General features: G+C 36.6%; 2 protein-coding genes and 1 long non-coding RNA gene across 3 annotated transcripts; 1 reads left to right on the top strand and 2 right to left on the bottom strand.

Annotated features, from left to right (window-relative positions):
- Positions 1 to 2,789: 2,789 nt before the first annotated feature.
- On the bottom strand, positions 2,790 to 8,921 carry LOC104904329 (glucose-1-phosphate adenylyltransferase large subunit 1). The gene is made up of 14 exons (XM_010692547.4): positions 8,171 to 8,921; positions 7,039 to 7,161; positions 6,630 to 6,800; positions 6,373 to 6,465; positions 6,092 to 6,175; positions 5,944 to 5,999; positions 5,739 to 5,832; positions 5,448 to 5,633; positions 4,854 to 4,934; positions 4,666 to 4,752; positions 4,079 to 4,183; positions 3,867 to 3,973; positions 3,370 to 3,430; positions 2,790 to 3,282 (listed from the first exon to the last, which is right to left on the bottom strand). The coding sequence occupies exons 1-14, from the start codon at positions 8,393 to 8,395 to the stop codon at positions 3,181 to 3,183; spliced, it is 1,575 nt and encodes a 524-aa protein (XP_010690849.1). The 5' UTR covers positions 8,396 to 8,921; the 3' UTR covers positions 2,790 to 3,180.
- A 10,106-nt stretch (positions 8,922 to 19,027) lies between these two features.
- On the bottom strand, positions 19,028 to 21,541 carry LOC104904328 (40S ribosomal protein S25). Its single transcript, XM_010692546.4, has 4 exons — positions 21,398 to 21,541; positions 21,206 to 21,277; positions 20,947 to 21,081; positions 19,028 to 19,342 (listed from the first exon to the last, which is right to left on the bottom strand). The coding sequence occupies exons 1-4, from the start codon at positions 21,398 to 21,400 to the stop codon at positions 19,208 to 19,210; spliced, it is 345 nt and encodes a 114-aa protein (XP_010690848.1). The 5' UTR covers positions 21,401 to 21,541; the 3' UTR covers positions 19,028 to 19,207.
- Positions 21,542 to 22,734: 1,193 nt separating this feature from the next.
- On the top strand, positions 22,735 to 24,580 carry LOC125493439 (uncharacterized). Its single transcript, XR_007269998.2, has 2 exons — positions 22,735 to 23,885; positions 24,373 to 24,580. It is a non-coding gene; the product is annotated as an uncharacterized LOC125493439 (long non-coding RNA).

Genomic DNA, 24,580 nt, shown 5'->3' with positions numbered 1-24,580 from the left:
CATACTGTCCTATTGAACCGCTATCGATCGTCATGGCCAACTCATATATATAATAGCCATTAATTTAGAATGAGTCAATTCCTGGTACCGACATCAGTATCATGACAGTCCTATTGGAATGCCATCTTCAAATGGCATAGGTCTGATCCAGTACTTGGTTAACGAGTCTAATAGTTGGAAAATATTCACGCCTCAGAAAAACTTTAAATCCCCCCGGGTGCCAGATGATCCCCCGGGTTCTTCAAACCTTCATTCCCAGTCCACTTTTGTCTTCCCTTAGCTCGCTTGGCACGACCCTAGCTAGGCCTAGGAAGGCCTCCGAACGGCACCACATGACCCTTCCACAACACGAGTGTGCCTTCAAAGGGCCTCCCCCGGTGCACAGGCCCCGCAGGCGTCCGGATTCGTGTACTATAATCCACGATTTTTTAAGTTTTCGGGCCATTTTCCAACTTCCCGAGATCCGATGGGTTTTTTCATCCCGGACCTCCCTAGCGTCCTCGGGTGCCTGAGGATCCCCTATAGGGGCTTAGACCTTCATTCCCTTCCCACTTTTGCCTTACCTTGGCTCGTTTGACTCGCTTGGCACGACCCTAGCTAGGCCTATGAGGGCCTCCGAATGGCACCACTTGACCCTTCCACGGCACGAGTGTGCCTTCAAAGGGGATCCCACACGGCCTCGGAGAGCACCCCATGGGCATCGGTGCCCAGGCCCCGCGGGCACCCAGGTTCGTGTACTAATCCACGATTTTTTCAGTTTTCGGGTTATTTTCCGACTTCCCAAGACCCGGCGATTTTTTCATCCCGGACTTCCCTAAGGTCCCTGGGGTGCCTGAGGATCCCCCATGGGGTCTCAGACCTTCATTTCCTTCCCACTTTTGTCTTCCCTTGGTTCGCTTGGCATGACCCTAGTTAGGCCTAAGAGGTTCTTCGAACAGCACCACATGACCCTTCCAGGGCACGGTGTGCCTTCAAAGGGCCTCCCACGGCCCCGAGGTGCACCGCATGAGCACCAGTCCCCGGGCCCCGCGGGCTCCCGAATTCGTGAAATATAATATACGATTTTTCTAGTTTTCAGGACATTTTCCGACTTCTCGGGGACTGATTTGTCCCGGACCTCCCTAGGGTCCCCGGGGTGCCTGAGGATCCCCCATAGGGACTCATACCTTCATTTCCTTCCCACTTTTGTCTTCCCTTGGCTCGCTTGGCACGACCCCCGGTAGGCCACCGGTCGGCACCACCTGCCCCCTTCCAGCGCACGAGTGTGCCTTCAGAGGGCCTCCCACGACCTCGGGGTGCACCCATGGGCACCGGTGCCCGGGCCTCGCGGGAGCCCGAATTCGTGGACTATAATCCACGATTTTTTCAGTTTTCAGGCCAATTTACGACTTTCCGGGACCCGACGAGTTTTTTCATCCGGGACCTCCCTGGGGTCCCCGAGGTTCTTGAGAATCCCCCATGAGGCCTCAGACCTTCATTTCCTTCCCACTTTTGCTTTCCCTTAGCTCGCTTGGCACGACCCTAACTAGGCTTAGGAGGGCCTCCGAATGGCACCACATGACCCTTCCACGGCACGAGTGTGTCTTCAAAGGGCCTCCCACGGCCCAGGGGTGCACCCCATGGGCACCGGTGCCCGAGCCCCGCGGGCGCCCGGATTCGTGTACTATAATCCACGATTTTTCCAGTTTTTGGGACATTTTCCGACTTCTCGGGGCCGGCGATTTTTTTTGATCTGGACCTCCCTAGGGTCCCAAGGGTGCCTGAGGATCCCCCATGGGGCCTCAGACCTTCATTTCCTTCCCACTTTTGTCTTGCTTTGACTCGCTTGGCACGACCCTCGGTAGGCCTACAAGGGCCCCCGGTCAGCACCACCTACCCCTTCCAGGGAACGAGTGTACCTTCAGAGGACCTCCCACAAACCCCGGGGCGCACCCCATGGGCACCGGTGCCCGGGCCCCGCGGGAGCCTGAATTCGTGGACTATAATCCATAATTTTTCGTGTTTTTGGGCCATTTTCCGACCTTCCAGGACCCGATGGATTTTTTCGGCCCGGACCTCTCTAGGGTTCTCGGGGTGCTTGAGGATCCCCCATGGGGCCTTAGACCTTCATTTCCTTCCCACTTTTGTTTTCCCTTGGCTCGATCCACGCTCGGCCTAGGAGGGCCTCCGGATGGCTCCCCATGCCCCCCTTTTAAGGCACGGGTGTGATTATTCATATGTATATTGTAATCATGTCATATGTGTGTATATTGCAATCATTTATTCCATAACGAAACAATCTCATTATTTATGTAGGATACGATTTAGTTTAGCTGGTAAATCTTAAGGGCATAGTATCAAATACGCAAGGAATTTCGTCTATATTCTACATGCTGGCTAAGTGTCTTATTAGTTTATTGAGAAGAGCTTTGTTCCACTTCCACTTAAAGTTATGAAGTTCCATTGCACTCTCAACATACACAAAAAGAAGAAAATAAAGCCACATCTCAAATTTTCAATTGCAGGCAAGAAATGCAGTATCCACTTCATGAATGATTGATCATAATTCATAAATCGACAATAACGTACTTGTTTTTCTCAAGTTGTGTCTTTGTGTGTGTGGAGTCTGATATCTAGCTATGAATAAATAACGAACCTACAGTAGGTTTATATGGTAAAGTCTTTGACTCATGCGCGTAAAATCCGACATTATTTATGCGAGTAAAATCTGATAAACTAATAAGAAGGTGTTTGGATGCTCTGGAATTGTAAAATAACTCTATAAGATAGAATTTGAATGATATCAACTATTGACCAAAGTGTAAAACTTTTATTGATGTATAAACAAAAGTTTGGTACAATATCTTTATCATTAATTAACATTATAACTTCCTACCCTAAGAACTCTCCCTTCAGACAAAGAGAATGTTGTTCTATATTAGTAGTAGTATATTATGACCAAAAAGAACTTATTTCTCCTGCACCTTTATTCTTTCCCTCTTCTTCTCTTTGTACATATTGTAGCCAAGCTGATTTCTAGTTGTACATAGAATTATCCCAGGTAGCTCATTCTTTGTAGTCCTTCCTTGTACTAACCCACCTTCAACATACCGCCTTCTGAAGCTTTTCCATTCCAATCTCCTTTCGAAGACGACATATATCTTGGAAGATGTTTGACAGTTGAACTTGGAAGATCATAATTTATATGACTGTGCCATCTTCAATGGTTGCCTTCTCTACTATGACGGTGATCCCTGATCGAATATAGAACCCTTGCTCTGGCCGATCAGCTTCTATGACACCCTAAATATGGGCCAAAAAGAGATGATTATATGCTCAAGAAAGCAATTAATTGCAAGCAGAAACAAAGCAGGGTTTAAGCATGCTTACATCTTTGTTGGTGATGATCACATCTTTACCTATCTTTGCATTCTTGTCAATGATACAGTTTCTGCAAAAGGAAAAACTCGCCTTTTATAGAAACAAATTCTACTAATAAAATTGTATATCTTTGGTCCTAGTTGTCAGTTAACATTGTATTAAGGAGGAGAAAGTAGAAGAATAAAGAAACAGAAGTAAACAGAGCAAAATATAAAAGAAGTGTTCATCATTCATTGATGTTAACAGGGAAGTAAGAGCACTTCGGTCGTTTTCCTACTGTTTTTTTCAAGGAATCATTCTCCTACTGTTATGCACATATTTCAGCTACGTATTCAAAAAAATTAACATACTAGAATAGTAGTATGTTAACTTAGCTCCGGTACGCACAAAATGGTAGTATATGTTATGTTAGTTTTGGGACGGAGGAAGTAATATTGTTTCGAATTGCTACAATGATTGAGCTCAATTATTGTTGTTACATTTGATTAATTTAAGTAACTAGATACCTGATTATTGTGTTTCGCCCGATCCCAATTGGCACCTTACCCTCTGCTAGAAGAGATGCAATTTCAGATTCAGTTTGATAGTAGTCTGCACCCATCATTAAGGTATCCTGGAAAGGCATATAATAGCCATTCAGAAAATGCTGATACAAAGAAACAAAAGGAAACTTACAAAAGGATATCTTAGATAGAAAGAGAACCTTTAAGATCTATACCTTAAGCTCTACACCAGAGTCCAAACGAGACCTCTCCCCCACGATAGAGTGCTCAACTTTACATTCTCTTAAGAAACATCCATCTGAAATAATAGTATCTTTAATCTGCATCATAATCGAAATGAGACTGTCAGTTCACTAGCGATTGCATCACTCCGGCTGTCTCAACATACTTGCTCCATCCTTTATGGTAACATTTTCTTTTTGAAGTATTTCTCAACACTCATTTACCCAGTTTATATATGTGCTGAGGTGGAAGGCGTTTTGTGTCAAGCACTTTTTTTGAGCACGGCGAAGCAACCTCAAAAGAGGCAAACTTGAGGCACACCCTAAAGCACACTGAGGGGAACCCAAGGCCAATATCAGTTTTTTTAAACATGATAATATTGTAGTCTTCCTTTGTTGCGCCTCACTTCGCTCCAAAGTGCACTAGTATCCTTATTGCCTCAATGCGCCTTGAGCATTTTTGTACATTGCATTTACAAACTTATTTTTCTCTCTTATTAAAAAGTGTGCAACTCACTATGGAGCAAGTAGTTTGAGACAGAAGTACTATAAATTAAAAGTTTAATTGGAGTAGCACATACCTGGCACCTGTCCATTTTCGTAGGTGGTAGGAACCGAGGAGAAGTATAGAAGGGTGTCTTTGGGTCATAAAACTCAAAGCTTGGTGACTTTATCAAGGAAAATCAGATCATTAGTGTTATTCATCAGATGAAGAAATATATTGAGTAGATGGCTTAATAATAATCAGATTGTAGGCTAAGCAGCTCACCTCTTTAGTGAGAGCCAAATTAGCATCAAAGAAAGTCTTTAGGGTTCCGATATCTTCCCAGTAGTCTCTGAATAGATATGCCTGTTGAGACATGATTATAAAAAATTTATGACGTGCAAAAAGGCGTGAAAGAATTATGTATGCAAGTGTTTGTGAACATACTGCAGTGCTCTTTTCAACGAAAAAATTGACAAAAAGAGACTCAATTATGGGCTATATTAGATCAAACTACGAAAACGTACAAAAAAAGATTGAACTACCCATCATGCTAAGAAAAAAAGCAGACTTAGTTATGTTGAAGTTGGAAATTCAGACATCTAAAACATTGGAAAGAGCAACATATAAGATCCTAAATGAATCTTCCAACTCCTGCATATGAGTGATTTAGATGCCTTAAATTTCCAACTTCAACATTTCTAAATCTATTTTTGTTCATATGTTCATTGGTCAATCTGTTTGTACATTTTCATATTTTTATCTATATTTATCTGATGGTCCATAATCTAGTCTAATTTTCTGAGTGTTTACTTCTTTTAATGTACATGGCAACAAAGAAAAAAAAAACCAGAGAGATCAGCTTCAAGAATTATATACCTGTATATTTTGGTCCTTCACAGCAGAAGGAAGAATTTCAAACCCAAAGTCATTGGCTTTCGGGCATGTCTGCGTCAGAAGCTTTAGTAGCACATCAGTTCTAAACACATAAACTCCCATGGATGCAATATAAGGATTACTCAATGCATCTTCTTGCGATAATCCCAGGATTTGCGTGTCCACTCTCTGCAGCAAAACAGACATCAAAGGATTTAATGTACATCCCTTTCAGTTGTAAAGACAAGAAACACACAGTACATTACTAAGCATCATATGAATAGGTTGTCCCACCATTGCTTCCAACTCAGTCCCCTTCGGTTTCTCCCAGAACTGGATTACTCGACCTCTGCTGTCTATCTTCATCAGTCCATAATCAGATGCGCGGCTGAGAAAAGCCATTATATGTAAGAGAAAACGAAAGTTTCTAATTAGAAAAGAGAAGCGAAGTTTGTTCAAAAACGGACATTCAGCACCAAATATAGAGGTGACAGCATACCTCTCACCCACAGGAACACAAGAAACTGTGATATCAGAGTTTCTATCAATGTGATTCTGTAAGTGATAATCAAAAAGTATTAAGATCATTTTGAGGTGATCAAAATTTATCGAAATATTCAATTTTAACAAAAAAACTGATCCAATACCTGCACAAGATCCATATAGTCCATTCTATAGAGCTGATCACCAGATAATATCACAATATTCTCAATTTGCTTATTCCTCGCGTCCTACAAACATTAAACACATTCGTCACATGCCATTTTCCGGCAGCCCAACATATGTGAATGTATCAGGTCAGGTAGATTATCCACCTCCAATAGGCAATTAATAAACATTTATTGTCGCTAAGCTGATCCCATTGGGAAGACCAAGTATTTTCCTTAATAACTAGCAGTAAAAGATTCAAGAAGTTAAACTATTTTACCTCAAACAGCCATATAAATTGTCTAACAGCATCAGCTGTTCCTTGGAACCAGTTCTTTCCACTTTCTCCTTGTGTTTGTGTAGCAGCCAATACCTGATAACCACCAAAGATGGCAGAACTCTCTAGTCAATAATCTATAGTATAAACAAAGAAGATTTCACATCATTTTGAATCAGTTTTCCTATTGCATATGATTAGAGAATTCAAATTACTTCTCATGGTGTATTACATGGTATACCATTGCACCAGAAGTTTACCTCAACAAATCCGTCTCCAAAGTTGATACCATTGCCATGATAAGTGCGGTATATGTGTCGATTAAGAGAAGCTGAATTGAACTGAGTTAATATGAATATCTTGTTTATACCACTGTTGATGCAGTTACTCATTGGAATATCAATAAGCCTGTAGGATCCTCCAACAGGAACCTGTATCATTTTCGAATAAATTTAGATATAGATGGTCTATAACCAAATGATTAATTCATAAAGTTTATTTGTCATACTAAACACATTTTTCCAGCATAAATACCAAAACTTCCTGATTTAATAATTTTGATGCAAGTCCATTATCCAATTATCCTACTATTCATAGACCATAGTTCTATGCAAGAGAGCAATCTCATTCATAACCTGTCTCGCCTACGAATTTAAAAGGTTTACTTACAGCCGGTGTTGCTGTTCTGCTGGTAAGAGGAAACAGCTGAGCTCCAACACCTCCTCCCAATATAATGGATGCAACATTCTTAGGATCAGCTCTTCGCCTTTCGAAAATTGGTGTCTCTCTTATCTGTAACAAAATCAAATATATGAAAAGAAGAAAAATCACCACAATAAACTACATTGGATAATCAAGTAGGAGCTCAATAATAAAGCTCCCACCTCCCAAGTCCCAACTATAAGGTCGAGGGTTCGATTCTCATCACTCATACTCAGGGTAATGTGATGCTTTCTAATTGAGTAAAACTCTCAATTATTTTTATTCTATTTGATCCATATGAGCCACGAAGGTAGTACAAAAAGGGGAGGATTCGAACATGTGACCTACCTATCGTTCACAGCACCTCAATCTTAAAACACTCAATTATGACTCTACATAGTTGAGGTTTTCTTTTAAATTGAGATCACCCCGCCTTACAAGGGTTGTGCCATCTATGACGCGTTAATCCCAAATCAAACAAACAACAATCAAGATACGGAAGTTTCATATCACACACAATTAATCAACGTAATCTAGCAAATAAATGAATCCAAAAACCCGAAACATAGGCTCAGTTTGTTTTGGAGGAAAACGAGTTTCTCCATTTTCCATTGTTTGGTTGGATAAGAAATTTACATCCCTATGTAAACATTTTCCTCCAAAATTTGAAGAAAAATTCTTTTTCTCCCCTCCCTCATTTCCAACATCACATTTTCCCCTTCTTCACTTAATAATTCTCCATCAAATCAAACAAAGTAAAACTAATACTTCTTCCGTTTCATAATACTCGCTACACTTTTTATTGTGGAAAGTTTCACATTACTTGCTACACTTACTTTTTGGACAATAAACTCTTTCTATCTCTCTCCTCTCACATAGGTCCTTTTCTTTTTACTCTCGAGCTCTTTCTTCTCAAAAAATTGCCTAAAAATTCGTGAATTTAAAAGTATAGCGAGTAATCTAAAATGGATGAAGTATTCATTTGCGTTTTCCACCCAAAATATTTTTAATAATAAACCACGTTTCATGAAAATATTTTCCATCCAACCAAACCCAACATAAAAAAAAAAAAAAAGATTTGCAATCTAATAGAACTTACAATGATCTCAGTAGCATTGTTTGATGTCATGACAGAAAAAGCAACTCCAGGTTTAATCTTTCTGATTCTCTGATCAATCTTTAAGCTCATTGACAACTTATTAACCAATACATTGCTCTTTAAACTCCCACTAATTCTCTCTCCCCAAAAACCACTTTCTCCATCTCTTTTTCCTGTTCTTGTCAGATGTGTACTTCCTCCAAGTGTTGCACAATAAGAATCCATTACCAAAAAAAATCAATTTTTTTTTTTTTGGGTGGATTTTTTGTACTAACCCACAAAAAAAAAGCTAAGTAAAGATGATAAAGATGAACAATAGATGAAGAAGATTGAAGATTATGAAGAATCCCAAGAAATTAGATAATCAAATAAAGTAGCAACTCCAATCTAAGCAACCCCAGTAATCAAAGTAAAGTATTAGGAATTTTTTTTTCCAGTTGTTATATGCTTGGATTAATTAAACTAATACTAACATTCCATAAAATGTGCGTAATTAACAAAGTAAACCCACTAAACCAAGCAAGATTTAAACAAGAAAAACTACTTTAAAAAGATGGGTTTTAGAGGGAAAGTTCTAATCTTTTAAATAGGAAACTACCCACAAAATTTGAAGGTAACAATGGAGGAAGAAGATGGAGAGACTAAATAAGGAGGCAAATTAGCTTGAATGATGGTGAAATGTTGAGGGAGAAAATATGGGCTTTATTGGCATGTGAGCCTTTTCACGAGAATCCCTTCTTATGATAACTGAGGAAATTTCTATTGTATGCTCTTGAAAATCTAAATTTATTGACAGTGAAATCCATCTCATGATCTTCTTGTCATCTTGTGAATGTCATTGAAAGTCACGTGACGTAACGAGAAGATGTTTGAGCAAAGGGCAATGCTACATCTATTGGGTGGGTAGTTACCCCACTAGGAATAAAGCATTAGAAAACTATTAAAACTAATGAGTTGGATTCCACTATTTAGGAAATTGTTAAACGTCGTCCAAAAAGTACTTAAAATCGCCCCAAATTCATTTTTATAGAATATATTACCCTTCCTTTTTTCCACACTACCACCCACCACCCCCTGCAACCACTCGCCATCACCTACCTCCCACTACCACCCGCCACCTCCTCCACCACCCACCTGAAAGCAGTGGAAATTTTTTTAGTGTGATGGGCGAACGTTTGATCAGATGTTCGCCCCATGGACATTATCTCCATGGAGCAAACGTCCAGGCCAGACGTTCGCTCCATGGAGCGAACTTCCTGGCCAGACGTTCGCCCATCACCCTAAAAAAAATTCGACTCCTTCTAGGTGGATGGTGGGTGGCTGTGGCAATGGGGTGGTGATGGCAGGAGGTGGATGGTGGTGGAGTGAGGTGGCTGATGGTGGTGGTTTAGAGAAAAAGAAGGAAAATGTTAGAGATGTAATTTCAACTTTTCTTTGAGCAATTTTAAGTAATTTTAAAACGATGAATAGAAATTCGGTTTAATTATTTATATTAGTAGTGGGTTGTTGACCCACTAGACAGATAAAGTTTTTTCCATCCTGAAGATCGTCGATTTTTTTAGACACATTAACATATAATATTATTTTGTATGTAATAAATTGAAGGAAGAAATGATATAAAAATAATATTTTAATATATTTATAATCAATAAACATTGAACAATAAGAGAGTTGATAAGCGTCCTCTAAAATCACTTAATCACTCCTTCGTACGATGATATTCAAGATTTGAGATTGAATTCTACGAATATAATTTTTTTTTTTAATAGAAATTTTCGTTATTTCTATCTCTCTCCTACATATTGTAAATGGTTACACACTCGCACAATCTTTCAAATTTGGCAACTTTGAGTCATAAAATGTTTTTAAGTAATTTTTGCTTGGCAAATTGTAATAACTGCCTCTTACTAAGATGTATAGCATTGCTTTTCCGTGTATTCTAGGCTGCTAAATATCCTACACATTTTAGTCACTACTCACTATTAGCCGAACACCTGTCCATCCCAGAGACAAGCAGACAAATTGGGCATAAATTTGATAAGCGGAAAATAATTGTATTTAGGCAATTTGGTTCAGTTGCAATTAGTTCGGTTCAGTTTCGTTCCAATGATCATTTCTATTAATAGTAATTTAATTCATTTCAATTGCAATCAGTTCAATTCGGTTCGGTTCAATTGTTTTATGTCAAAGATAACATATTTTTAATAGTTTAATTACAAGTCTGTACTATTTACAATTAAACTAAACTGAATTGAAAATAAACTCTGAGTGAACCCACTACAAGTTTCATTGTTTCAATAACGGTGTGATGAGATTATGCTATTAGAGGTATGACAAATTGGTTTGTTTGTAATTTGCATGTATCCATTTTGATGTTATAAAGGTTAACCAGCTTGATCCTTGGACTTCGTCGGTGGTAAGTTTTTGTAATCAACAACTAAATTGAATTAAAATTTGTGAGATTTAAATATCAATTAGATAATACAATTTTGATAATAACACCATGTATTATGCAAGATTTTGTTTAATTTCTAATAATATGAATAACTATATTAAACATAGAAAATTTATTGTTTGAGGATAAAATCTTCACATATTAGGCTATCAAAATGGAATTTTTTTCATGTATCAAGCCTAAAACTATAATATCATAAAACAAATTTTGCATGACATGTCAAAATTTTGGCAAATTTATTTATTACTTCGAAAATTTAAGCTAGAATTGTTAATAATATTCAAAGTTTAAGAGATATATTAATGACATAACACCTAGGTAAAGTATTTTTCCTTTCTAATCTCATATCACCAAATTGAACTTATGCAAAAGTAACACAACCAAAGAGAACTTTCAATCTAGAAAAGTTCCTTTCATATTTATGTTTTTCCTCCTTTTATCAAAAATGTCTTGACATAGTGGTTAAATTAAGGTGTTGTAAACAATAGGTTACAGGTTCCAATCCCCCTCCTCTTTTTTGTACTTTGTACTGTCTTTCGTAGCTCATACGGATAAAAAAATGTTGTCAATTAATTCAATACATTTCAATTAGGGCCATGAAACTTGAAATGTTAAAAATAGATTATTTATGATAAGATTGCACAATTACAATATTGAGGTAAATTACAAAACTTGGAGTTTGACAGGGGAACTCCAATAATTTTCTGCAAGACTGCAAATATCTTTCTGACCGCCCACGTGGCAAAATTTTGACGGTCATAAAATAAAAAATTACACAAGAAAATTCCAGTCGTTAAGTACACATTAGGGGCCCATCTGAAAAAATCAAAGTGTGGGCCCAACATAAGAGGCTCAGAAATATCAAGTGTAGTAGGCCCACAAATTCCCACATTTTATGGAAGTCCATGACACCAAGATACATAAACAAAGTGGTTACATAGAACCAGACAGAAAATGTCCTAACAAAACTTCCATAGTACATCACGTGTTAGGTCTCTCCTCTCCCCTCTCTCCTAACAACAACATGCATGCCTTAGGATTTATTTTTCCGGACTTATTTTCAGTTTAGTTCAATTCAATTTAGTTTAGTTCAATTCAATTTAGTTCTGTTCAACTCTTAATAATACTTTTATTCTCACATATTCAATAATCATTTCAGATCAGTTCAACTGTTTTATGTCGGAAAAAAAGACCATAAATCCTTATGTATAGAGAGTTAGAACATCCACAATAACTACCCTCTCTGTTATAGAAGAAAACAATTCATATCCAAACAACAATAAAAGACAGTTTAGAGTCAGTGTTGGAGTCTCAATAATCTATACTAACATATTGAAAAGCGTTCTTAAGCAAGTTTGTACGTCACGTGACACTTTTTCTTAGTTGTTCCATTCCATGAAATCATTATACAATAAACGAATTAAGAACATATTCTATAAGATTCAACCATGTGACATCAAGTTAATATAACCAATAAGTTATGCAATATTAGATTATATTTTTTAACATGAAAATGTTAATAACCCGAGACATCGTCCAGAACTAAAAAGTAAAAACTAGTTACATATCAAAAGTAAACCCGTATAAGATTTATGCCTAAAGCACTAAATTAGGGTGCGTTCTATTCAACTTATTGGACCTGAACTTATTGGAACTTATCTGAACTGAACTTATTGAACCTGAACTGAACTTATTGGAACTTATTAAACCTGATTGGACCTGATTGAACCTGATTGACCTTATTGGAACTTATTGACCCTGATTGAAACTTATTAGACCTTATTGGACCTGATTGAAACTTATTAGACCTTATTGGACCTGATTGAAATTTATTTGACCTTATTAGACAAAAACATTGACCATGAATAACATAAATATTACCACTAACGTAAATACTACCCCTCAAAATTTTTTATGGAATAATAATTATTATAATTCGTCCTTTAAAAAATAGATTATTAATTATCTCTTATGGTAATTAATTTAACAAAAAAATTACTATTTATATATTTGCCTATACGTAACTTTCATCACTAATATATCTAATAGTGTTGTTTTAATTTTATAATACACTAGAAGAAAATCAAAAAATTAATTTTATAAAATACTAGTAGTTACTAATTTAAGCTGAGAAAAAGGCAGTGAACTTCATTCTAAAGGGCTTGATTATGGGCCTGATTCTCCTTTTCCTAATCAATGAAAATAAGCTGAACATTTATTGCTAACAACAACTCCTTCATTCATTTCTTCGGCTTTCTTCACCTTTCATTTATTTGAATGTTACTAGAAGAAAGAGGAAAAAATGTTCAAAGTCATAGTAGCTTCAACTCGGGCGAAAATTGCAGATGAAATATGGTTGGCTGTTGATGAAGAAAACGTATTGATTGAAGAGGATGATGTAGAAGATGAAGAAATATACTCCGATAAAGAAAGATACTCCAGTGATGATAATGAAGCAATCAATTGATAACATTTATATTTTCATAGTTATTAGTAACGAAAACATGTTATTCTAGTTATTTAAAGACGAATTGCAAAATATTGTAATTATTATTATTATTATTATTATGTTAACCTTAATTATTTGACCATGATTATAATATTATTCAATAGCAATATGAATAATCAAATAATAGACAATAATACAAGTATAATACTATACATTATGGTACTTTAATAAAAAATTCTAATTATAACTAATCAGCTAATAGTAATATGAATAATAAAATAATAAACATAATACAAATAAATAATAAAATAATAGACATAATACAAATAAATAATAAAATAATAGACATAATACAAATAAATAATAAAATAATAGACACTAATACAAGTATAATACTATATAATCATTGTGGTACTTTAATTAAAATTCTAATAATAACATAATCCGCTAATAGTGATATGAAATTATGAATAACAAAATAGTGGACAATAATACAAATGTTTATTAAACATTGACTATTTGGACCTTATTGGACCTTATTAGACCTGATTGGAACTTATTGGACCTTATTAGACCTGATTGGAACTTATTGCACCTGATTGGAACTTATTGGAACTTATTGCACTTATTAGACCTTATTGCAACTTATCTGAACTTATCTGAACTTATCTGAACTTATTGGACCTGAAACTTAATTTTTTTAAGTTGAACAGAACGCACCCTAAGTACTCGGTGTAATTGGCTAATTGCTAGGGGGTTCTTTTATATTACCTTGTCAGTTGCGGTTTTTGGGAGTTGGGAGTAAAAATTTTACTTATTTTTCCGCCTACTCCCAACTGTCTAAATGTCTAACCTACAATCTACGTATTTGGTCTAAGTAAATTTCTTTTCCACACTGTAATTTAAAAAAGTACTCCTAATCAAGTTCAATTAGATAATTTCACTATTATTACATACTTTCATATATTTTAACCCTTATAATCCCCTAAAAATATAATGCAGGAGAGAGTTTATGTTTTAATGATTAAATAAGAAAAATCATAAAAAAAGCTATGTCTGTTGATTTTCCTGAAATTAACAAATCTTATTATAACATGGATAAATTCAACATGTTTATTGCCTACTAGGACTGGTCACTTTTCTAAATGAGAACGATCTCAAACATAAATAATGCACACAGTTATATTTGTAATATTTTTCATGATTGATTTAAAGGGATTTATATGCTACTCATTCCAACAAGATGCATCTTTCTTTTAGTGAGTTCATTTCCTTAGTTACTCCATAGTTAAGCGTGCTTGGTTGGGAGTAGTCCAGGGATAGGTGGCCTCCTGAAAAGTTTCTCAGGTAGGCATACGTGAAAACAAAATGCATCGGATGCATGGTGACGATAGACTCGACTCTGAAAAAATCGGGTTGTTACAATACTAGTATATCATCAGTTTGAATTCTTGAAAAGCCCCACTTATAGTATGAAAGTTTGCTCAAGTTTTTGATCAACTTAGCACTATTAATGAGCTTTTAGTATCGTGTACACTATATGAATTGCTCATTTTCTCAAAAAATGGTATAAGATTTTATATTCATTGGGGTTAGGAAGAGTTGAGAGTTTTAAGTTTCAACTACCCATCTACAATATGCAGATGATACCATCTATTTCACCACACAAAATCTGCAAAATCTTTTCAATATAAAAAAAACCCTCATCCTTTTTCAGTTGACATCTGGCCTCAAAGTTAATTTCCATAAAAGTGAGATTTTGGGAATTAATTTATCTGACTCTTGGTTGAATTGTGCAGCCTCCAAACTTTATTGCAGGGTAGGGAAATTCCCCCTCACTTATCTGGGCCTCCCGATAGGTGAAAGCATCAACAGATTGCAAACATGGGCCCCTTTGATCGAAAAGATGAATGCAAAGTTAGCCACTTGGAAAGGGAGTTTACTCTCAATTGGAGGCAGACTCACTTTGATCAAAGCCTCACTCTCAAACTTATCGATGTACTACATGTCACTGTACCCCATTTCCATGGGGATTATTGAGGAGATAAATAAAATACAAAGGCGGTTCCTATGGAGCGGTGGAATTGACAAAAAAGGGATGGCACTCATCAGATGGGAACTGACACAACTGCCAAAAAAATTCGACGGGCTAAATATTAGCAATATCCTCAACCGAAATCTGGGTCTTCTTTTTAAATGGATTGGCGCTTCTTCAAAGAGCCCAACTCATTATGGAGGAGTCTGATAAAACAGAAATACAAATACCCGGAATATTTCACGATGTCAGATATATCACGCATGGCAAGGGGAGGCCCATGGAAGGCCATTTGCAATCATCTAGTTAAAAATCCGGATTCACAGAGCCTCCTCCTCAATGGTACTCGCATGAAGATAGGGAATGAAGAAGGGACACTTTTCTGGTATCACACATGGGTCACTGATAAGCCTTTAAAAACTCAATTTCCCAGACTCTTTGCGTTATCTGCCCTCCCACTGGCCTCGGTGGCTGCAATGGGCTTCTGGATGGACGGGGTTTGGACTTGGGACCCCCCTGGTCACGAGATCTCAGGGTCAGAGACACCAGTGAATGGAACTCCCTCCTTGCACTTCTAAAGCAGGTGTGTTTATCCCCAAATTCGTGTGATGAAATGATGTGGCCCTCCCACAAATCAGGTCATTCTCAGTTAAGCACTACTATGAGGAACTTGCAAAGAAAAAAAACGAATTCATTTTGAACTTGGTCTCAAAAAGACTATGGAAAAACCTAGTTCCACACCGAATTGAAATATTTTTTTGGCTGGCCCTCTTGGGGAAGATAAATACCAAAAGCAAGTTGGCTATCTTAAACATCATCCCACAATCGAAAAAAGTATGCCCGCTGTGTGTTAGTGCGACGGAAGAAGTGGATCATTTGTTAATACACCGCCCCTTCTCACAAAAATTATGGGCTTGGTGGTGTGATATGTGGAATATCAGATGGGTGTGGCCAAAGACGCTGGAACTGGCTTTCTCCCAATGGTACTACCCGAAAAAAAATTCTTTCTTTAGGAAAATATGGATTGCAAGCTTTATGGTTATTGTTTGGTGAATCTGGAGAGAAAGAAATAATCGAATTTTTAGCAATACAAAGGCCTCAATCTCAGAACTTCAAAATCTTATACTGTTATGGATAAGTTGGTGGGTGAAATCCTGGGACGAACCTTTTCCCTACTCACCGGAGGAGGTAATGAGAAACCCAAATTGCCTTAAATGGTGTGAAAATCAGCCGAAGGCCTTCCCAACCCCTATAGCAAATATCCCATGGGCGGCGCCTCCCCCATCCTACCTCAAATGGAATGTGGATGCCTCACATAACCCCTCTCTCCAATGCTCAGCAATTGGAGGAGTGCTTAGGAATGATCGAGGAGAATTTTTATGTATTTTCTCATGTCCTAGCTATCCCACCTATGGAAATCAATGCAGCAGAAGTAATTGCAATACACCGAGCGATACAGATTACTCTCAACAGCGAAAGGTTTCGCATCTTCCCCATTGAAATTGAGTCGGATTCTCATAACGCAGTCAGATGGGCTGTTAGTCCAAATGGTGGTCCGTGGCATCTAAATTTCATTCTGAATTTCATAAGGTCAGCCCCTCAAAGAGGCCTCTCTCTCTCAATCTCTCATCATGGAAGGAGCTCAAACATAGTTGCAGATGCGTTTGCAAAACAGGGATTACATCGCTGTTCGGATTTTGTAGCCTGGATATAATTGTAAGAGGAATATTAGAATGAGATGTATGGTGGTATTTTTGTGGTCTCTGTGAGACCTGATTATGTAGGAGGTTCTCCTCCATACCTTATTTTAAAGCTATCAAAAAAAAGTAACGGTGACAGGAAATGTGGAGCCAAATAGGGTGCTAAACAAAGTGAAGAGCACAGGAAAGAGAGCAGAGTTTTGGCCTTATGTACCTTACAATGTGGTATCTTACCCTTATGCTGCTCAAGTTTACGACAAGAAACCACCCTCCGGCTATGTCAAAAATGCACCTCAAGCATTTGCTACTACTTCTGATGCAACACAAGAGAAATATATTCAGATGTTTAGTGATGAAAATCCTAATGCCTCTTGTAATCTTGTTCTATCATGTAATCAACATGTTCATTGTTTATTATGGGGTTAGCAGTAAGATTTTCACATTAGATATATGAAGAAGGGTATTGGGTATAGTAGCATGTTTTCCGAGAGCAAGAGAGAAGTCTTACATGAGTTACTCTATGTCAACTGCAACGTCGACATTCATCAAAAAAACTAGCCTGCGGACTGTAAATTGCAACAAGGCCCCAAGCTATTGGACCAGACCTCTTTCATCAATCCAAACAAATAAAAAAATATACTATAGGACTATATGCAAGCAAATATTTGCAGTGCTTAGGATAAAATGTACTATTTAATCTCTAAACTTATTTTTTCGGAAAAATTCACAAAAAAAAATGCTCAATTATTACCCTTGTTTTTTATAAGTCCCAATTATAAATTATTCTCTACATATCCCAATTTACTATATTGTGATTTTCATAGGTCATCATTTAATTATAACTGATTTAGAAGATAAATTTTTTAGATATTTACCATCTTCGAACACTTCCAACAAGTGACAGAAACCTATAAATTGGGACCAACATTTAAAAATCTTACCTTCTAAACTAGTTATAAGTAAGTCAGAACATATAAATATCAGAAGATAGTACACTTATATAAGAAAATGGATAATAATTAAACCCTCTCTTGTGCATTTTTCTTTTTTTTTTGAGGGGGAGGAAGAGGAACCTCTCAAACTTAATATGTGGTCTTTTGTTGGGATTTTGCAAATTTCATTTTCATTTCTTGCTTTTTGCATATCATAATGGACTATTCCTACAAATTATCTGTATCTTTTGTAGTAAAACTACAAAAAATATAAATGTAAGTGTTCTTGTTTGGCATGCACTAACAAACCCATCTAGTATGGTCCTTTACATTCCCCGCATAAGAATGCATCCGTGCTCCAATTACTACGTTCTAGAATTCACAAGATGAACTTCGTTTTCAATACTACTAGGCTAATGGGAGAGGTACTTTAAAAGAGAGATAAAATATCTTAACATTAGCATGAAATAACATACCTTCAAAAAAAGCTTCATATATTGAAAGCTCGCGACTCAGACTAGACTATGCAAGCTCCAGCTCGTAAACAAAGTCGATCGAGGCTCGAAATTTAAGCACTCTAGTAAGAATTTAAGATGGTGCCAACTGAGCCGAATTTCCTCAGTCCACAACTCCCTGGCTCAAGCTCGGTAAACTAAGCCGAATTCCCCGTCACATATGCGGTACACCCCTCAGCTCAAGGTTAGCTAGTTTCATCAAACACAGTAATTGATAGAGGAATTGTAGAAAATTTTCCGAGGGCCAATATGAAACACTCTTCAGCAGTACCAAATAGTTTGTGCAATATCAGGTGGTATTTTTGGGCACAACATAAAATGGGATCATCTTACTTGATATCCCAAAAATACACATTTTCCCGTACATAAAGCACATTTGTAGTCGAAGGAAAGGTATAGAACAGTATCAAACTAAAAAAATACAACCATTTTCGAAGAGTAATTAGATGATGACTCCTGTATTAGGCATGCCATAAAGGGGTTGGCCAATGTAAAAGGTGATTTGGTTATCTAAGGAGAAAGGTGGCCGCAATGGTACTGAACCATAAATCTTCAGGTAATATAGGTTCCGATAGTCAGCTTCGAGATCATAACAAATTTTTATTCACATTGCGGTTTTCTGGTCAGGCTACTTCTAACCGGTCTGCTTGCAATCGCGAAGCAAGTCGAGAAACAGAACCAAACCCGACGAGTTTCAAACAAGTTTGGCCAAATACTTCCATAGTTGGTTCAATCCTTCCAAAGTAGTAACATGAAAAGAGCACCAAGAGGTTCAACAATCAAAGCAAATATTTCTCAAAGGCTAATAAGAGTTCTAATTGAGTATTTTGCCTCAAAGAAAAATATACGGGAACAGAATTGTCAAAACTAAACTATAATATCAGAAACAAAACTTGCAGGAAACATCCTAGCAAACCATAAGTTCTTAAGACATGATTAAAGAGAAAGCACTTAAGCAGCAGCAGGGTTAACTTTCTCGTTGGTTGATCTGGTGTAGATCTGTAAGCTGGAATGATGGGCAACCATCTTGATAGAACCCCTTGTCACAAGCTCTCTGATGGCCCTCCTTGCAAGAGATCCATTGATCTGTCATACCAAAACAATATCATTGATCAGCAAGTATAAAAAGAGCAAATAACACCACTTAGATTGAATACAAAAATTGTTCATAAGATCAAGAAAATAAGCTCGGCATGAATTGTTGGAGAAACAACATCAGGAGACATTAGTACAACTTTATTTCAGAATAAAAGGTTTGCATATTAAAAGAGAGATAATAACACACGAAGATAGAAAATTGGACATCGGAAGTAATTATCATTAGCATTCTGGTAATTGAACTTTTGCTTAGTGCAGACAACACAATGACTACGTTCTAAAGTAAAACCACCAATAATATGACTGATTCACCAAAACACTACTCAGAGGCCATAAACTTGGTCAATTAATTTTCCAATGATCAGAGGATCCTTAAATTCCACTTGTTTATGAACATCACAATGTTCACTGTGCTCACTAAACATACCATCTCAACAGGCTCTAATTTGGCTTAATTTAAGCTTTACAACACACTGATAAAATTGCCTCCAGAAATTTCACATGCACAATGCAATCTGAGGAAGTATGTAAATAAACAAACCTCTGAAATTTACATAATTCACAAATATAAGAGGAACATAAACAGAACAAAACAAGAAGGCACAAGTTTCCTGCAATACTGTCCATCATAGTAAATTTTGTACTACTAAACCTAAGTTGGGTATTGTTAAAAACAGAAACAAACGGAAGAAAAAAAAAAGCACAAGGCTTCGTACTATTAACCCTAAGTTAGGTATTGTTGACAGATATTGTTCCTTTGAATTAACCTAATGCAATACTGTCCATCATAGTAGATTTTGTACTATTAACCATAAGTTGGGTATTGTTTAAAACAGAAACAAATGGAAAAAAAGCACAAGGCTTCATCCTATTAACCCTAAGTTAGGTATTGTTGAAAGATATTGTTCCTTTGAATTAACCTAATGCTTCACATCTACTCAACCCTCGCCGACATCAACATTACCATTACATCAATCCCTACGGCCAATACAAACTTGACTCTCCAAATGAAAGAAGCCCCTCAAAATATATGGACACATAGAAGGTTCAACCCTTGCATTCATTCGAAAATATAATACACGTCACCGACAAGTACTAAATTACAACTTATTCAATCAAAATCTCATAAACCCTAGGCACCTAAAGAAATACAATTACAACTTATTCACCCAAAATCTCATAAACCCTAAACACCTAACGCAATTAAATTACAAACATATTCACCCAAAATCTCAAACCCTAGGCACCTCTAGCAATTCATACTAAAATCGACAAACGAACACGAAAAAACGAATACATACAACTTCAACACAATATATAACAAACATCGCAACATAAATAGACAAACGATTACCAACTTTACAAACTTCAAAGAACAAACGAACAAAAATCAAAACTATCCAAAATCCAATTAACCTAACCCACATCTTCGCATACAATACTTACATTCACATACAATCAATCATAACAACACACAAAAAATCAAAAATTACAAATTTTAACCCTAATTACCAAAGATCTGCATTTAAATCAATGAACAGCGTAAAAAAAACATCTAAATCGGGTAAAAAAAATAGAGAAAGAAATCATACCCTGAAACGCTCAGAAAGAGTAGCAGCAGTAACAACCTTCTGTTTAGCAGCTTCAGAACAAAGTTTGTCAAAAGTTGCGTTATCAAACAACACCAAATTGTTCACTTTTTCCTTTTGCTTTCCTTTACTCCACTTCTGCAATTTTTTCACCAAACAATAAAAATTCAATTCTGTTAAAATCCAAAATAAACAGGAATTTAAGAAAAAAGAAAAACACAAATTCATGAATTTTAAACAGAAACAAAATCAAAAACAAAACCTTCTTCTTCTGCTTTCCTCCAGATTTAGCAGGCTTCGATGATGGTGGTGGTTTACTATCTTTCTTTGGTGCCTATGATTTCATAACAATTAACATCAAAAATCAAAAACAAACGAAAATAAAAAACAAATGAAAATCAAAGCAAAAGTATAATTCATGAGATAAATCTAGAGAGAGAAGATGAAGGAGTACCATTTTTTTTTTTGGAGAGAGAAAGAGAGAGAGGAAGAGAGGCGGAAGTGAAGAGAAAACTGTCAGGAAATAAATGGAGAAAACCCTAATTTTTCACTAGGGTTTTGGCCGAATATATTGCTGATGTTCGGGTAACTCTAGGGCCCAAATCCCGGCCCAAATGAAAAACAACTCGGCTCGGAATAGAGCCCACGCGTGTAATTTATTTTTTATTTTTTTTAGCGGCCCAGAACACGTCTTGCTAATTGCTATAGTATAATTTGTCACTCTCAATTTCTCTCGTTTCAATTGTCTCACACGAACATGATTAAGGATTTGTTTGACAATTAGCGGATACATGTTAGTTGATTATATTAGCTGATAACTAATACTTCCTCCGTCCCATAATATAGTTTCCATTTCTATTTTGAGAGTCAAAATTTAAAATCTTTGACCAAATATTTTCATTAATATATACACGAAAACATATTCATGTGGGGTCTTGTTGGATTCGTCTCAACGTGTAGATTCATAATATCAGTTTTTTATATTTTTTACTAATACGAAATAGAAGATATAATAGGTCAAAGATACGTCTTTGAGACTGTGCAAAAAGAAATGGGAACTATATTTTGGGACGGAGGGAGTAGCTGGTTTTATTAGCTGATTGTATTTGTTGTTTTTATAAAGGTGTTTTTTAAGTAGATTATAGTTGATTGGTACCCCCTTTTGTTTTTCTTTTTTCTCACTTTCCTGTGCACATCTCTCAATACACGTCTTTGAGCGTAAATGTCTTTTATCCCACATGACTATATTTATACAAATATATTAAAAGGCATGCAAAATAAAGCTTGTATGCCACGTGGCACTCTCCTCAAATTTCTAATGCAAATGTGTTTATGTTTACGTGTACTCCTCACTTAAAAAAATGTGTAAATGTAAGGTATCGAACACATGACCTTTGAAATGAAAAGTAAGAGCTTAACCATCAATACACTATGACTTTGTTGTTTAATGTTTCAAATAAAATATGATGAAGTCTTGTAATAATTATAATTAACTAAAAAGACTTAAACAAGTATGCACAACTCTTACAAGAGAACTAGTTATTAGGTTCGGGCTATGTCCTGGGTAAGAAAAAATTTCATTTATTAATATAATACTTTATGATAATAACACTAATGTAATAGCCTATGTTTCGGATACTTTAATTATTTCTGAGTTGGAGTATGACATGTGTTATAATATATTTATTTATTTAATTTTATGAGACTATTATTATTATTTAATATTTTTGTGTGAAATTAATTGAGTGGTATTTGCCAGAATTTAAAGCCAAAGTCGATTTTCCATTTCATTTATCATAGTTGGTTATTTTTGGAAGATAAACCCAACCCCCCCTATTGTCGGTCAAAAATTGGTAAACCCAAATTCCTTAAACCCCTCCTCTCTCTCCCGTGTCTTCTACTCCCAAAACCCCAACCCCAAAACCCAGTTCTCTCTCCTTGTGTTCTCGTCGGAACCCAAGCTCGTCGGAGCCTCGACTCGTCTCGCCGCCGCGAGCCAGCGACGTTACTATTCTCATTTTCTCTCTCTCCTCTATTTTGTCGTTGTTGTTATTGATGCTCTTCGCCGCCTCCTTCGCCGGAGCTGCGTGTCTCCCTGCTCACATCTTTCTCCTCTGTTCGTGTCCTGCTATCGCGGCGCTGCTCGCGTGCCACCGCGGTGCTGTTGTTGTTGCTTGCGGTTGATCGGTACTGCCGTTGTTGCTTGCGGTTGGTCGGTGCTGCTACTGTAAGCATTTCTAAGTCTTTCCTTTCGTTGCTGCTGTTTGTTATTTGTTGATGTTGTGGTGGTGATGTTGTGGTGGTTATTGTTGAGTTGTTGTTGGTAGTTTTGTTCTTGAATTGTTGATGCTGTTGTTATGTTGTTGGGGTAGTTATTGTTGTTGTTGCTCTGTTGTTTGTTGTTGTTATTGGGATGTTGTTGTTGCGGTGGTGTTGTTATTGCTGTTGCGGTGCTGTTGTTATTATTGTTGTTGTGGAGTTGTGTGGTGGTCGTGGTGAAGTGTTGCATTATTGTTGTTCTGTTATTGTGGTGGTTTATTAGTTTTAAGTGATGGGTAAGTTTGTAGGTAAATCTGAAAGTTAAGATGATGTCTTTTAGAAGTAGTTTTGTGTGGTTTCCTATTCAAGGATATTATATAGTAGTCGTATGGTTGTTGTTGTTGTAGTTATTGGAGTCGTGTGTTGGATGTTAAGTTTAAGAGTTATAAAATGGATTTCATTAGATTTTATTTCGGGATTTAGTTTGATCGGTGTAGTACGTTGTTTTAAGAAAGGTTGATTAGATTAGATTAGTTTCTTTTATTGAGATTTTGTGATAATGGTTTTTGTAATTAGTTATATTTGTTATTGAGGTTAAGGATTGTTAGGAGTTCAAGAGAGTTGGAGTTGTGGAATTCTCAAAGTCTTTATATGTCGGAGCTACGGAATGGATCGCGTATGAGGTAACTTTTACGTTCAGTAAAATCATTTACTCATTCCCTTGTGTGTGTGTGTGTGAATATTTGTGTTATGTTTTCGATAAATAAGTTCGTACTATGGCCATAGATATGAATGTGATGATGAAATATTGATTGAATATGAATACGAAAACCGTTTTGCTGGCTTAGTTTATGAACTGAAAATAGAAAGTGGGCAAGGTATGGGTGGAGGATGGTTACTCTTTTGACCTGATACGGTCTGCTACGCTCCATAACGAACCTCGGGGGTAGTATTGCTGGGCTCCATAACGAACCTTGGAGGCAGTGTTTGTCCTTTGTCCAAAGCTTGTACTTGCCACCGTTTGTTTAAGAGAGTGAGCTATGCCAGCGTTGTAACGAATTGAAAATGATTTGAGAAATAAAATGTTTATAACGGGCTGAAGTAAAGGTTACGAGTTTTCCACTCATTTTGGAATTGTGTTTGTTTTGTATTTTCTCCCTGAATTTGCAGGTTTGGTATCAAGAGCTCGAGAATTGAAGTGAAGCAAGATTATGATGTCGTCCTAGATTAAGGATTGAGCTTGTATCTAGTTAGTTGATTGGAGAATAGTTTATGATATTTCGTTGTATAATATTTGGGAATTTTAGTTCAGTTATTGGTGTATTTAAGGATATTTTTCCGCTGCGAAGTAATTTATTTAAGAGTTAATTCTTGTTTA

Source organism: Beta vulgaris, chromosome 9, assembly GCF_026745355.1.
Source record: "Beta vulgaris subsp. vulgaris cultivar EL10 chromosome 9, EL10.2, whole genome shotgun sequence".
Lineage (NCBI taxonomy): Eukaryota > Viridiplantae > Streptophyta > Magnoliopsida > Caryophyllales > Amaranthaceae > Beta > Beta vulgaris.
This window is presented reverse-complemented; position numbering and strand designations above follow the sequence as displayed.

Excerpts from the sequence above, each read along its gene's own strand:
- LOC104904329 (XM_010692547.4), bottom strand. The coding sequence starts at position 8,395 with ATGGATTCTTATTGTGCAACACTTGGAGGAAGTACACATCTGACAAGA. Across the intron at positions 5,833-5,943 it reads TGTGTTCCTGTGGGTGAGAG|CCGCGCATCTGATTATGGAC; the intron begins GTATGCTGTCAC and ends GGCTTTTCTCAG. Across the intron at positions 3,431-3,866 it reads GGGCGAAACACAATAATCAG|AAACTGTATCATTGACAAGA; the intron begins GTATCTAGTTAC and ends TTCCTTTTGCAG.
- LOC104904328 (XM_010692546.4), bottom strand. Across the intron at positions 21,082-21,205 it reads GAGGAAAGCAGAAGAAGAAG|AAGTGGAGTAAAGGAAAGCA; the intron begins GTTTTGTTTTTG and ends AAAAAATTGCAG. Across the intron at positions 19,343-20,946 it reads CTCTTTCTGAGCGTTTCAGG|ATCAATGGATCTCTTGCAAG; the intron begins GTATGATTTCTT and ends TTGGTATGACAG.